This window comes from Pleurodeles waltl, chromosome 5 (assembly GCF_031143425.1).
Source record: "Pleurodeles waltl isolate 20211129_DDA chromosome 5, aPleWal1.hap1.20221129, whole genome shotgun sequence".
In the NCBI taxonomy this organism is placed as follows: Eukaryota; Metazoa; Chordata; class Amphibia; order Caudata; family Salamandridae; genus Pleurodeles; species Pleurodeles waltl.
The window spans coordinates 551,488,130-551,500,719 of record NC_090444.1 but is presented as its reverse complement, the minus strand read 5'-3'; the positions used below and the strand labels follow the sequence as shown (position 1 = coordinate 551,500,719).

Here is a 12,590-nt window from a genome sequence, read left to right as displayed (position 1 = left end):
GCCCCACCCTGCCACAGTGCTCAAAAGACTGCCCCCCCAGGCTGAAAATCCAAGAAACAACACATTTTTAAACATCAATCCCCCAGCCCAAAGACTATCACCCCTCTCAACCCACGCACAAAAGGACATGTGCCATCCCGGCAAAAACCGCAGCACCAAGAAGTTAAAACATCCTCAAAAACAATCGTGACGAAAGACATTGTGTCATGTCCCACAGCCACTATGAACAGCTGCATCTAAGGCCACCAAAACCGTTCAACACCAGCAGAGAAAGACTGATCAGCGAAAGAACAAATCCCAAAGAAATAACACTGCACAGAAGACAGGAAAGAACACCCAACCAAAAACTCCCCATGTCACATGCCACTAGGCAAGTGCACAAAGGTAGACTCTGCTCCATGCAGCAACAAGGACAACCACCCTGCGCTCAACCCCAGCAACGAACCATAGTGTTCCACACTCCATACTGTCACGTTGGCTCTCATTATACTAATGAGGCTGGTGGATTTCGGCGACAGCATCTCCTGAATTGTGGGGAACATGGTGTGACAACTGTGGGCCTAATCCATTTCCAGCCAGTCAGAGGCGTCTCACCTATGCCCAAGAGCTAGGGTGATTTTTGGCATCCGGACACCTGCTATTGTGACTTCTCAGAGAAATCGTGGTGGATCAGATCTCATCCTTTTCTCTCAGTCACATTTGTCTCACACATGCAAAGACAAGCAGAAGCAGGGAATAGTTCAATAAGATTTTTTGAATCAACTGCTTCCTAGATAAAATAATATGAACTGCAATGAAAAATGAAAAAATACTAGAAGCAGAATGGTGACAAGAAAAGCGAAACTCAAGAAAAGTCCCACCATACTGTCACTATAGAGGATGTGTGATTCCTACCTGCGCCACTAATGTTCTGTGTTAGAGCACAGCAGGATAAGCCCTAATATTCCCTTCAGGACCACCCAGGAAGACATCATCCCCCATACTCAAGAATGACAGTAGTGAAGGAACCTGTCATCTATAAAGACACCATACCCAGATAGGCCAGGGAACCGGTAGTCTCAGCAAGCAGCTGTAACAAAGTGAGACAGCATTTAGTAGCAGTCATCTGTCTGAAACCTCCCTCTAACGCGCAGGAGACAGAGAGAGGTTTTTATAATGAAAAAACGTAGTGTTTTGAGAAATGTGTCCCCATGAAAAAATACGTATGTTTCTGTAAAATGTTAGAGACATGGTGTACCACTTGTGCAGCCTTGAAGAAAGCACAGAATGAAAGAATGTTGTGCTAAGAAATGTAACTGCTTTTTTAAGTGAAAGGACAGCAAGATAAAGGAAAATAAAACATCCCAAATGTTATCCTTTCTAAAAGAATAAAAAGAAACATTACTAGGCTAAAGGGCACAAACAGCAGGCCTAGTTGCTAAATAACGTGCCCGCAGACATCACTAAAATGGCTTCACGACGATCCAAATGCTAACATACAACCACGGTCTCCAACACACTGTATGAAAAAAGGAAAAAACACACACACACACACACATATATATAAATATATATATATATATATATATTATATAATTCCCAGAATGGTCCCTTCTCTGCGCGCTCGTCAGCTGGTGCCCGCGTCAGAGAAGGGCCGATTCCCTGTATTCATTCTTCAGCAAACTGACAAAAAGCCAAATACAGCACTCACAGGATCTCAGATGTTCTTTTTTAATGTGGCATGAATTAAATACACCCGACACCGATGCGTTTCAACCCACAAGGTCTTGATCACGGTTAATGAGTGATCCGTTTCTTTCAGTTTTATACTCTCTCCCACCTTATGCCATTATGTGGCCTTCTGGGATATGTAATAACAAAAATTTCATAGAACATTTTCAAATAATATAACAAACCACCAAAAATGTGAATAAATTTCAATGCTTGCACTGAAAACATGTGACATAAAAAAGCGACCTTGACATGCATCATTAATCAACTATATCAGCCGATTGCACTGTTTTGAAACTTAAGGAAAAGGAGCCATTTTTATCTTTTCCAAGGATGTCTCTAACAATTTTGACATTTTAACCTGTTGTTTTTGGCACAGTCCCATTTTTCATGATCGGCGGGCCTACTCTTTATCTTAGGGTCTAGTACCCACATCTACTCGGCAACTTACAAGTATAGCACTTATACTAATATACCTCCTCCCTAGGATTACTGTGTGGGACATATCTTTTGTTATCCTAATGTGTCGTCTTTGCTGTACATTATATCTACTATTCTCTATAAATGACAGTATAGTTCTTCATCACCATTGATCCCATATGGGATCTTAGTTTTTAACCTAATAATAAACCTTGATTCCAAACGTCTCAATTGTTGAACTCCATCTCCCCCTCTCTCATGTTTTTTTATTGTTGCAATACCAAAAAATCTCATTTGTAACCAATCAGCCCCATTGTGATTTTTCAAATGTTTAGTCATGGTGTAATTGGTGTCATCATTCTGTACTACCCTAATATGTTCAAGTATTCGTTTCCTTAATGGACAGATGGTGCTCCCACATATTTGAACCCACAGAGGCACTCTATTACATATACTACAAATGTGGTGTCACATGTTATTCTGTCCAAAATAGCGATTTCTTTCCCCCGAAAGTCCAGAATCTTATTTCTATTGCAACCAATTTTGCATGCCTTACTTTTGTTACAACGGACAAAGCCTTTGTTAAAGTCTGTTAACCAATTGGATACTATCAGCAATTCAAAATGGCTTCTCACCAATTGGTCCTTTAAAGATGGTACTTTTCTACTGGTAACATTTAGTCGCGCTCTGACTCGTTGTCTAATATCCAGATCTCTCTTAATCAAGTGCCATTGTTTATTCAAAATATTCAATATTTGTCGATTTGCTTTGCTATATGTCAAAATGAGTCTAATCATTTCCTCTCCATCTTCTTCCTTATGTCTCGTCTTACTCACAAGGGTCTGTGCTCGTGTTATTAATCAAGCCTTGTACCCTCTTGTCAATATATATATATATATATATATATATATATAGAAAAACACCAGTGGTTCCCAATTGTTTGACTTCTGTGAACCCCCACTTTATTTCACTGGAACCTAGGGACGCCCACTGAATCATTACTGGGATCCAGGGACCCCCTGCAGATTCATTACTGAAAGCTGGGGACATAATCTGTAAATATTATTTAATTTTCTAAGCCGTCCCGGACCCCTTGAGGAGGCTTGACGGACACCCAAGGGTCCCCGAACCACAGGTTGGGAACCACTGTATTACACACAGTGATGACAGCCATTGTGTAGTTCTTTTTCAGACTGTATTTCTATTGAAAAGGATGTTTTATATTTGCCTACAACATTTTAATCCCATGGACTAGCTGCATGAAGTTTGGCAATTTACTTACTCAGTTAGCTATGTTTGGGCATGGCAAGTTATATTGTTGTGGGTTCATTTTACTTGGGCACACATTTTATCTTAACTTAGGCCTGCGGTCTGTGCCCTTTCACCTACATTTGTGCTCTGTTTTCATTTATTCAGTTTTATTAACTTTTTGTTAGCCTGCTTTTCAGTGGGGATGTTTTTGTTTCTAATTAGCTGTGATTCTGCGAATGTTTTATTTCTGTGCATAACATTTCACCATGTGCCTCTGTGCAAGGCTGACAAGAACAGTAAATGATAAACTAGCTAGCCTTGTCGCCACAAGAGCAGGCAAACAGTCCGACACCTAGGCACATGCCCATCCCAGGCTTATTTCACAGAACAGAAATATGTTTCTCATACAAACACTGTATAGGCCAAGGGAAAACATGAAGGTAATTCCAGCCAGGATATCCATCAACGCTGCATGCCACTTCACTGCTGACTTCAGTCATGTCTCTACAACCTGCCAAGGAGACGGCAGGCGGATCCCTATCTTCCAGGTAATGGGGATGGGTGCTCCTCTCATGGACTAAGTACAGACAGATTGAGCTATCACCGCTATGCTCTCGCTTAGTAGTTAGGTAGAATTCACATACATATAGGTTATTTCAACATGCTGGGATTATTTTCTTCTTGCTAGTCACAACAATCGTAACCCTGTTTTATCTAATTTCCCTAATAATTGCAGCTCATATATTTTATCGTAGATTGCAGTCTTTTCAATAAATGTATTGAAAACCTTCCTGCATCTTTTCTTTGGCCTACGTGTGTGTATGAGACCTTTGCTAATGAGAGAAGGGGGTGAGATTTGTGAACCACGACTTCTCCTGAGAAGTCACTGAGTGTCAAGAGCCAGGCTGCCACAAATCACCTTTTCTTTCTATGTTTGGATGAGGTGCTGCTACCTAGCTGTAAGGGTTGGGCTGGCAGCTGCCAAGACGGTGTGGGACAGACTTAGTCACCCACAAACGGTGGTGCTGCCGCCCCGAATCAAGCAGTCTCATTCCAATAACGAGAATCATACAATAATTTCAAGGTCCACCCACCAGAAATAAACATGGGAATTCACATTTCAAATCATACAGGAAATTTTGCACACATCTACAGCCCGAATGGGTGACTGGATTTTCACATATTTGGTGTGAAAGAAGAACTTCACTCAGAAGGCCTAGTTTGGTTTATGTCTATCAGCAGATTTTGAGATATAAGCATGGCTTGTGTGAAGTTCATTCCTAACCATAAATGGCAAATTTTAGTGGTTTTATGCACGCAAAACAAAAACATATTTGGGATTTGCATATATAAATTTTCACTTAAAAAAAAGGTTAAAGTCATGTTCAAAATTGAAATGATATCCTATTTTTTATTAAAAAAAAAAAAAAAGCAATTCCACCAAAAAAAAAACAAAGATTCATGGAACAATATAGTTAGGTAAAAAAATGTTAGTTAAAATTACCATTTAAACAAACAAAACCACTGAAATTCACTAGTTACAGGTATTGCAAGTAACTATAATTCATGCCCTAAAGCAGTGGTTCCCAACCTTTTGCCTTCTGTGGACCCCCACTTTATCATTACTGGAGCCCGGGGACCCTCACTGAATCTTTTTTGGAGTCCAGGGACCCCCCCACTGAGTCATTATTGAAAGGCGGGGACCTAATCTGGTAATATTATTTAATTTTCTAAGCAGTCGCGGACCCCCTGAAGAGGCTTCACGGACCCCCAAGGGGTCCCCGGACCACAGGTTGGGAACCACTGCCCTAAAGTAACTATAACTCGCACCCCCACCATGCACACTATCATCTAAGATGTCATTTCAGATGTTGCAGTGATGTTATCAAAAACGTCATAGAACATGTCATGAGTAATGTGATATGGGAAGAAATTAGCAGTGCATAGCGAGGGCACGATTTATAGTCATTTTAACTTTTTACAGTGAAGTTATAAGGGTTTTTATTTTAACGTAAATGGCAGTGCAAGGTTGGGCACAATCAACATGTCACTTAATCTGTTTTTACACTGTTTTTATGATTGCATTTTGTGGATTGAAACATGTTAAAAGAAAGACTTGTTGATTTTCTTTTCTTATGAAAACATAACAAAATCAATATCTCAGAGTCTTTCTTTTAGAATATTTCAGCCCACAACATGTAATCATCAAACCAACCCCAAGAGGTCCTACCACTCCAGCTGAAGATAATAAAGGTCCAGCCAAAAGTGTTTTTGAAAAGTATGATAAGTTCCCTGGAGTCATGGATTTACTAACACTGGAGACTCACTGTTTTTGTATTAATGTTGCTGGGGGATGCTGCGTTTCCTGCAGCTCCTCCCCCTCAACAACATTAAAAAATGTTTGGTGGTCCCCTGCCTCTATTAAAGGCACCACCAGCAAGAAAGTAGTTATTAAAAAAAAGCCCAATGGCTTTATGGGAATCTCCTTGCCGGAGCAGTGAGTACTAAATTAGCAGATGTAGTCATTCATTTTTTTTTGTTTCATACATTTTTGTGGGTGTCCCAGTGCCACCCCCCACCTCAGTAACAGAGAAAAACTGGATACTTCGATAGACAATAGATACGTTGGAAGCTCAAGGTCCTCACAAGTATGCTGGGAAATTCTATAAAACATTCTCATGAATATCAGGGTGGAGCAGACCTGGGATTTTCATTGGTTAGAGATTATTAAGGAGCAGCGCAAATAAAGATCAAAGGAAATGGTTGCAACAATTATCAGGCAAATACTGGGAAAAAATGGATTGCTCCCTAGTGGGAAGAGCGCATTTGGCTCGATATGTATCCACAAGAAGAAACAGAACCCAGACTCTCTACTATAGCCAAGTGACTAGCACTTTACTGGACACATGCAACTCAGTTGATACTTAGTAGCTTTATAATGTTCCCTCTCCACTACACTACATTACAACTCCCTGGTGCTGAATGGTAGACCATTTCAGAAATGGAAAAAGGTTGCTGCATGGTACTGGATCTGTACCCAGATGCTAAACTCAGATCCTTCCAAGAGTTTAAATCCGGTTTCAGGATGTAAGAGCTAGCACACTTCTGTTATAAGTCAGCCAATGGGCCATCAACTCAAAATACAACAGTCAGACCAAAACATTTGCACTCACAACGATGGGTGGAATTATTGTCAGGTCTTTACAAACTCAACCCATGCTACTGAATGAAACTAAATGACTACATATGAGGAGGTGGGAAATATGGGAGCAATCTCAGCAAAAGGGTGGGAAATGTTATCAGGAGAATGACAACAAATTTAACAAAGAAGTCTCATAGAGGGAATTGCCTACAAAAATGAAGACCCAATAATATCTAATGCCTGTTAGATTTCATATAATGTACCCAGCAACGACTGACAGATTTTGGAGGAACTGTGGAGAGAAGGTCAGGCTGATGCAGGTTTGGTGGTCATGTCTCCATATTAGTGGGCAGGAAAGAAGTCCAGGAAGCAATAAAGGAAATATTGGGGTTCACAACACCAGAAAGGCAGAGTCTGATAACACTGGGGATAAAACCAGGGAGCTGGGAAGACATGAGAAAATATGAGTTGTCTGAAATTTCAATTGCTGATAACCACATGTATGCAAAAGTCCGAATCTAGAAATCCAAACAGTCCAACGCTGAATAGTTCATGAATGAATGTGAGCGACACAATAGGGTCTAAAGTGCTTAAGAAGACATTTGGTGACATGCAGGTATGATTTTCTAGTGGTATGGATTCCAGTCTCATTTATATGTTAGAAGGCTTCATGGCGAGGACATGCCCAATAAGGCCTTTGGTGTTGAGACTGCTAGATTAGGCTGCAAAATTGTATACAGACAAGGCTGAATGGGCATAAAGTTCTTAAGGCTATTCCCGAACAGAAGACAATAAAGAGGACCTGACTAGGGTGGGGTAAATTAGATGTCTAAATGTTTCAGGCGGCGGTAAAAGACCACAATGTACCAAACTGAACATGATGAATGTAATGACGCAATAATATTCATTTAGGAGAAGTTAAACAAGACTAAGCCTATTATGACTGATGAGCACATTCTGCAAAATAGCAACCTCTTACATCTGGCCATGGCGCTTAACCGTAGATTAAACTGGCAACAACGCCTGAGGTTTAGGAGAACTTGTCTTCACGAGGGTCATTTGCGACATTTACACTTTTGCTAGGAAAAATGCTGGTGTGGACCTCCCTCTTTGTTTAAATTTACAATGTAAAAAACATATCCGTAAACACCTACAGTGCTTGTATTAGGGGATATTGAAATGTCCAAAGCCTGCTGGTGGAGGAAATAAATGAATTAAGCATCTATTTGGCCTTCTCCTATCAGTACAGAATGTCTCTATCCATTATTCCCTTACAAAACCCAAGGATAACACGAACAGAAGGACCCCGGTGCACATGTGCAAACAGGGAAGTGGGATCCCACTGAGCTGTCACACCCTCACCCCTCAACGTTTCAAGAATGAGAACGAAGGAGTTTACAACTAATTAACGCCCATAAACTTTCCCTCTATCCTGTTCGCATATTGGCTACAGGGCAGCAGTCATTCAAAGTAATCGTCAACAAGATTCTGCTTTTAAGAGAAGGAATCATTACAGACCAATACTTCAGACAAAATCTCAATTAAATTGTCATTAAAATACATCCAAGTTTAAGTAAACATGCTCGATAAAAGTACATTCTTCTGCACACTCTCCACACCTACCACATGAATGCCAATCTGCAGAATTGTTTCTTTTGGTAATTTGTTTTGTGCAAGAATCGTTTGAAAATCACTACCCAGTCGATCGATGACCATAAATCTGTAACTGAAAAACAAACAACATAAAATTAATTTTATAAAATATTTTTCTACAGGAAATCTGTTTTTTCAGCTATAAAAGCAACAATGTCGGTGCAAGCTGTGACTAAGTTAACACAATGCCAAAATATGCAATATTGAGGTCTAGATGTTCTGCTGTCACTCAGACAGATATCTTAGAGATTCTTTTTCTCATCTTACTGCTTTTCAATGAAATGTACTACACACAAAAATCCGCCTTTTTATCCATCATGAGCATTCTTGTAAGGCACTTAAACGTTATCTGCACTCCATGACACCAGCAGAGGAGGAGCCATAGCTCCACGACACCATAAAGAATCGTGCTTTTGAACCTCACTAATCAAGTAAAGCACCAAATAATTTGACCCCTAAAAGTAAAGGGGATCTTCGAGGCAACCCTAGCTCTCCCTCGGTAGCACGTCAAAAACACCATTATATTCGGTGCAAATTTGCAACAAGTAGCCAAAACAATAACGTAGGTTAAAAAAAGTAAAAAACTTAAATGATACAAACTAGTTAAAAAGAAAAGAAAGTAATGAGTAAACTACCACAAACAATTAAAAAAACAGAAGTAGGGATCAAATGTTATAACAAGAATGGAAACCGGTTAATTAAAGCAGCTGGTAATTAAAAATCCCATGTTAAAGTAGTAAAAGGGGACCCAGGCACTCTTTAGGGTCAAAACGCAAGTGGGTGAGGTGGAGTAAAAACTGGTGGTCTCACCTGGCCAAAAGTTTAACATTAGGACTTACACTGTATTAAAACTGAAACTCAGCAGCAGGGCAAGCCTGGAATCTTAAATGAAGAAAGGGTTTCCCCAAGTATAAAACTATAAAGTGTCCATGCCACTATGCAGAGATCGAGGGAAACTGCCAAGGTGATGCCAGTCATGGTACATGATTCCTATGCTGCGAAGATGAATATTATCACTGTCCTAACTTGTACAAAAAGTGTTATGCAGTATTACTGCCTCAGTAAACTGTTCAAGCATGTTTTTCAGAACTCAGTTCAGTTTCCTGTTACAAGAGATTCCCATAACTCAGGACAGGTTCAAAGCAAAATGTAGGTTTTTGCTTGACCCTCGTTACAGTGCAAAAACAACTGCATCCTTCCTCCAAAGCAGCGTATGTGGCTTGCAGCCAAAGATGATAAATTCCACAGTGGCAAGCAGTGCAACTGACATGTTGCCATTGCTCCACTTGTTTTCTTCCAGTTAGGAAGCAAGAACTTCTGCTACCAGACCTTCTTCACGCTCCACCCACAGGATGGAAAACAAAAAGACAATAACCCTAGCGAGATGGATGCCCACATTTAATATTTGAATTATTATTGAATCATGTCCTCATTTGCCAACACATTTATCAAAGTTGTTAATCCATCCAGACACTTCCCTCAATGTTGCCAAACATAAGTAGTTTATTTGTGAATGTTTGTATTAAATCAGAATACACATCTTTAAAACCGCAGACACACACGATCCTGGTGTGTAATCAACAATAATCAACTCATTTCGACCAATCAATTTCAGGCCTCTTCAGGACTGTACAAGGGAGTGTGACCCAGCTGAGGACGCTACCAAAATATTTTAGTCACACCTCCCTCCTGCATGTTTATAATACTCTTTTTACATCGGGTGTCCTCAAGAGCGTAGTGCTCTTATACAGAAATTGTAGCTGATTAATGTCAGTGATAATGGGACTGGATTTATGTCGGGTGCTCTCAACAATTAGTGTTTCTCCGAGGACTGTGTGGTGCAGCAATGCAGCGAAGTCAGTTTTTAGGGTTGAGCCTGCATCGCATGAGTTTCGCTTGAGATACGCTCTAGTAGTTAGAAAAGGGCTCGAAGCCCCGTCCATGTCACGTCAGTGTCTTTCATTGGTTCGTGGGCTTGCCTGTTAAAATCTGCTTGCTTTCATTAGGGGAAGGCATGCATACGTCTTGCCTTTTCCGGTTGTTAGCCCTCCTCGAGCGCAGCAGGCAAGTACTGAAAACATGCAAAGCTCGCTGTTTTCCATCCGGTTTGTGGACTACTTTTAATCTTTTTTCGCAGCATGATCTCGCTTGGCAGAAGTCGAGAGCTTTCCATGACATCAACCCTGTTACATAGTCAATTGCACTTTTGCCGGTTACGTAGATAATTGCACTTTTGCCCATAGGTTTCACTACGAGTGAACTGTAGCAGCGCGATCGCGCTCTTTTTTTACATTTAATGTGGCAAGAAAAGTCTGGTTGGGAGTTCACCACTGCTAATAGCTCTAACTCGGAGAAATGCGAGACCCGTTGCATTGCAAATGCTTGTTATCTGTTCTAGACGCCTCTCACAAACTGGAGTAGATCATGTAGGGTTTTTTAAAGGTTAAAAAAAAAAAAAAGCTGTTAGTGAGGATCTTAATTAGGATAAGCGTTTCAAGGCCCCCCCCGACCAGATTTTCTTGTGTTGTGAATCAGATCCTTTCTTAGAGATTTGCTTGTTGGCAAAAAACTACCTTACCTTCCTATGCACCACAAACTGCACTTTGGTGTCTTCTTTGTTCTGCTATACCTCCTAACTCAATCATGAGTCCTCTCTGCCCAGCCACAACGAGCCCCATTATGCTCTAGGCCTCCTCGTGAACTCTGCTGCAGAATTCCGTCCCTTCCTTACAACATGAAAGGTGCTGCAAGAGCTAATCAAGAGAGGTTATTTAGCATTTGTATCAAGCCAAATGTCATGCTTAAACAGTCCGGAGTTATTACAGGTGGGTCTGTATGTTTGTTTGGCGGAGTTTATTGCTGTAGACTTTCCTGTGTGGGAATAGTTGTGTAAGATGCTTGTAGTCACCTGCGCTCTCTGCTTTTGTTGTGTCAAGTCATTTGCAGCAAGTAGGTGCGGCATTGCTATAGAGGTGTGGGAGAAGAGACAGTATGTGTAATGCACCATTTTCTTTACATACCTCACTGAAGAACTATAACATTGTGGGTTTGCTGCCCAACTGTTCAATCACAAGTCTCTATGCAAAGAGAACAGATAACTTTGGAGTCTTCATCGGATACTCTAACAGCATATTCCATGCCATTTGAATTTCCGCAGGCACCAGACTAGTTCAGCAAACTTTAATATCGCAATTGCTCCTGCTCTCCAGCAGGTGGCACCATCACACTCTGCAGTGACTTTGCTTTGCATCTGGAGGTGATCGTGCTGAGCTGTACATAGGTATCACCCCTGTGTGACAAGTTCAGTTTACTTTGAACTCTTCTGTGCCAGACACAGAATACCTGTGACAAAAATAGAACAACAGTAGTATGCAAAATCTAACTTGTGGTCTCTTTAGAACCCTAAACGTCTACTCCACAGAACATAGGCGAGAGAGGGTAGCGAAAAATATGCAGTTAAACAGAGTGTCCACCAGAAAGAGTCTTCCCACAGTTTAAGTAACTTGTTCTTCTGATGGATACTTCTAACCGCAGACTGCCCATCTTTTGAATAGATGCCAAAGCAGTACCTCCTCTTTTCGCTTAGCACCAGCGAAGACAATATAAAGCTCATCCATCCTGTGCCCTTTTGTGGGTACAACGTAAGAGCAAAGATCTCTTTTTGGATCCAGACGAAACCTTCCCAACTCCTTAGAGTGGTGAAGAGTAGGAAAAAGAGCAGGCAGAGTGATGGACTGTCCCACACTTTGGGCAAAAAGTAAGCACATGTTTGCAGCATCAACTTATCAGGCAAAAATATGGTGTATGGAGGTTGTGCTGACTGTGCCTACAGCTCATTTACATAATGCAAACGAAACTGCAATGAGAAATACTATCTTGATGGTCAATAATCTCAGAAAACAGTTGGGCATGTGCTTGAAGGACATACACATTCAGAAGGTAAGGACTAAATTAAAGGTCCCATTGAGGCATAATGAAATGTGTGTTGAGGGGGTAGCATGTAAAAACACATAGATGGTGACTTGAATAACAAAGGTTGATCGAGCAAATGTAGAATGCCTGAAAGGGTTGACAAATAACCATAAACACTTGCTTGGCCTGAGATAGAATGAATAATCTGAGTTTGGCCAGACGGTCTCCACACTAATCCACAATGTTGAATTATAAACTCACGCAATAACCAGATTTGGTAGGTGGGTGCCTAGCTGCCACAGTAACATTCACTACTTCAACAGGTAAATTAAATCTGCTCAGTCTGTGCTGCTCATGCCACGCATGGAGATGAAGGTTGTGGTGTTTTGGGTGCAGGGTCCTGTCTTGTTATTGAGACAGAATCTGCTCCTGATAAAGTAGGTGGGTTATGACAGGGTGCAAATGCTCAGACTCAACAGATGGAGGTTCAAAACTCTGCTGG

General features: G+C 40.9%; 1 protein-coding gene across 4 annotated transcripts in view; it reads right to left on the bottom strand.

Moving 5' to 3' along the window:
* The window catches only part of VRK2 (VRK serine/threonine kinase 2), a 414,359-nt gene that overhangs the window by 343,132 nt on the left and 58,637 nt on the right, over nt 1-12,590 (bottom strand). For all 4 annotated transcript variants that reach the window (XM_069234371.1, XM_069234370.1, XM_069234368.1 and 1 more), the window contains exon 6: nt 8,147-8,249. In XM_069234371.1, the coding sequence (XP_069090472.1) occupies nt 8,147-8,249 (103 nt within the window). The remainder of the gene's footprint in view (nt 1-8,146; nt 8,250-12,590) is intronic.